General features: G+C 41.2%; 1 protein-coding gene across 1 annotated transcript; it reads right to left on the bottom strand.

The window, feature by feature from the left end:
- Positions 1-474: 474 nt before the first annotated feature.
- LOC136778100 (uncharacterized) lies at positions 475-1,209 on the bottom strand. Its single transcript, XM_066734711.1, has one exon. It carries the CDS (start codon positions 1,207-1,209, stop codon positions 475-477), a length of 735 nt encoding a protein of 244 aa, XP_066590808.1.
- Between the last annotated feature and the right edge of the window lie 420 nt (positions 1,210-1,629).

Here is a 1,629-nt window from a genome sequence, read left to right as displayed (position 1 = left end):
TGCGACCCGTTGAGGTGAAACCTGAGCAAGCTGAGCATCTGCTTGCTACTGTATATAGCAACATTAAGATCGTGGGACGTACCAAGTTCAAGGCTGGTGATTTCGTGCGAATCAGTAAATACAAAAATGCGTTTGCTAAAGGTTACACACCGAACTGGACTACTGAAATATTTCAAATTACAAAAGTGCAAAGGACAAATCCTGCCACGTATCTACTTAGAGATTCTCGTGGTACAGACATAAATGGTGGATTTTATGAATATGAACTTTTAAAAACAGCTAATCATGATGTATACTTGGTAGAGAAGATATTGCGTAAGAAAGGGAATAAGGTATTTGTAAAATGGTTAGGAATGGATAAAACGCATAATTCCTGGATAAATAAGAATAATGTTTTGTAATAATAATTTATGTAATATAATATAATACAATAAATACAGCTATTAAAATCTAGTCTTTTAACCTATGATGTCCTCAACGTAGAGTCGCTACACAACCGGGTGTTATGTGACGCTTATCGTCATACGGACTGAGAGCAATTTTTCGCTGAGTAGTGGAAAACACCTTGTGCAATTTCGAACGAATTAAATTTTGGTTACGGGACTGTACGGTGAAATTATCCAAACAATCCTTGTAGTCGTCAAAGGTTATGTTTCTATCGATAACATAACCTTTGACCCCCTTAGCCTTTTTGGCAGTTTTCGTACAGTCCTGCACCTTAAAGGTATACATTTTCGCTCTCAGTCCAACGAACTCGGTCATGATCTTTCCATTGTTCTCGTCCTTCATTAGCCCAGGCACTTTTTTATTGACTCGAGGTAAGCCGTACCGATTATCAGCAGGGTAATCGCTGGTGTTGAATTTGACCAGATCACGTTTCATGACCGGGTAAACATCATCACACTCGATACTGTACACTAGACTGTCCGTGTCGGTATACATCGCTTTACATTTACTGCCGAATGTAGGAAGCATATAATCGTAATGGAATTCATACAGACAGGTCTTTGAAATATCTAAAATGCTCATGCCTACGTACACGGGCTTATCAAACTTCGCGGATAATTTCGACAATTGAATAGCGACCAAATTCTCTTTAAATATCGCACGACTGTGAAAATTCGGTTTGGAAATCAACGCTTCCGCCCCGTATCTTCCCTGCCACTTGGTTACGAGCCTCACGTCAACTCTATTCCTAACATTTTCCATAGTCTTACCAAATACTGCGTTGTTCATTAGCTTGAAGAGATTCTTCTCGTAATCGTTTTTTGAGGCTGTCCGCAAGCGTGTATTTAATTCGATATACGACTTCAGCCAGGTGGACTGCTGGAACTTTAAACCTCGATAAATGCGTTTTAAGACGATACCGTTACGTATACACTGCTGTAGAGCACGGTAGTGTATCACATAACGCGTCTTATCGTCGACGGTTGCGAGCAGTTTCTCCTGGTGTGAACCTGGCGGCTTCTCACGCACCGGGCAGAATGGTAGATCGGAGTGTTTGTCGTGAAGCTCGCGTGGATATTCCAAGTCCACCTCCAAAATATAACCTTCGGACGAATCCTCAGACATATTAAGGATGTCGAGTTTGGCAGCGTCATCGATCCATTGGAAACCGTGGGTAGGCAA

Source organism: Prorops nasuta, unplaced genomic scaffold (genome assembly GCF_024137725.1).
Source record: "Prorops nasuta isolate Cenicafe-Biocafe unplaced genomic scaffold, Cenicafe_Pnas_1.2 PNAS00013, whole genome shotgun sequence".
NCBI lineage: Eukaryota > Metazoa > Arthropoda > Insecta > Hymenoptera > Bethylidae > Prorops > Prorops nasuta.
Note: the sequence above shows the minus strand (reverse complement) of the source record. Positions and strands in the feature narration are given on the sequence as shown.

Bases quoted from the DNA above. Each gene is read 5' to 3' on its own strand.
- LOC136778100 (XM_066734711.1), bottom strand. From the start codon at position 1,209: ATGGAAAATGTTAGGAATAGAGTTGACGTGAGGCTCGTAACCAAGTGG.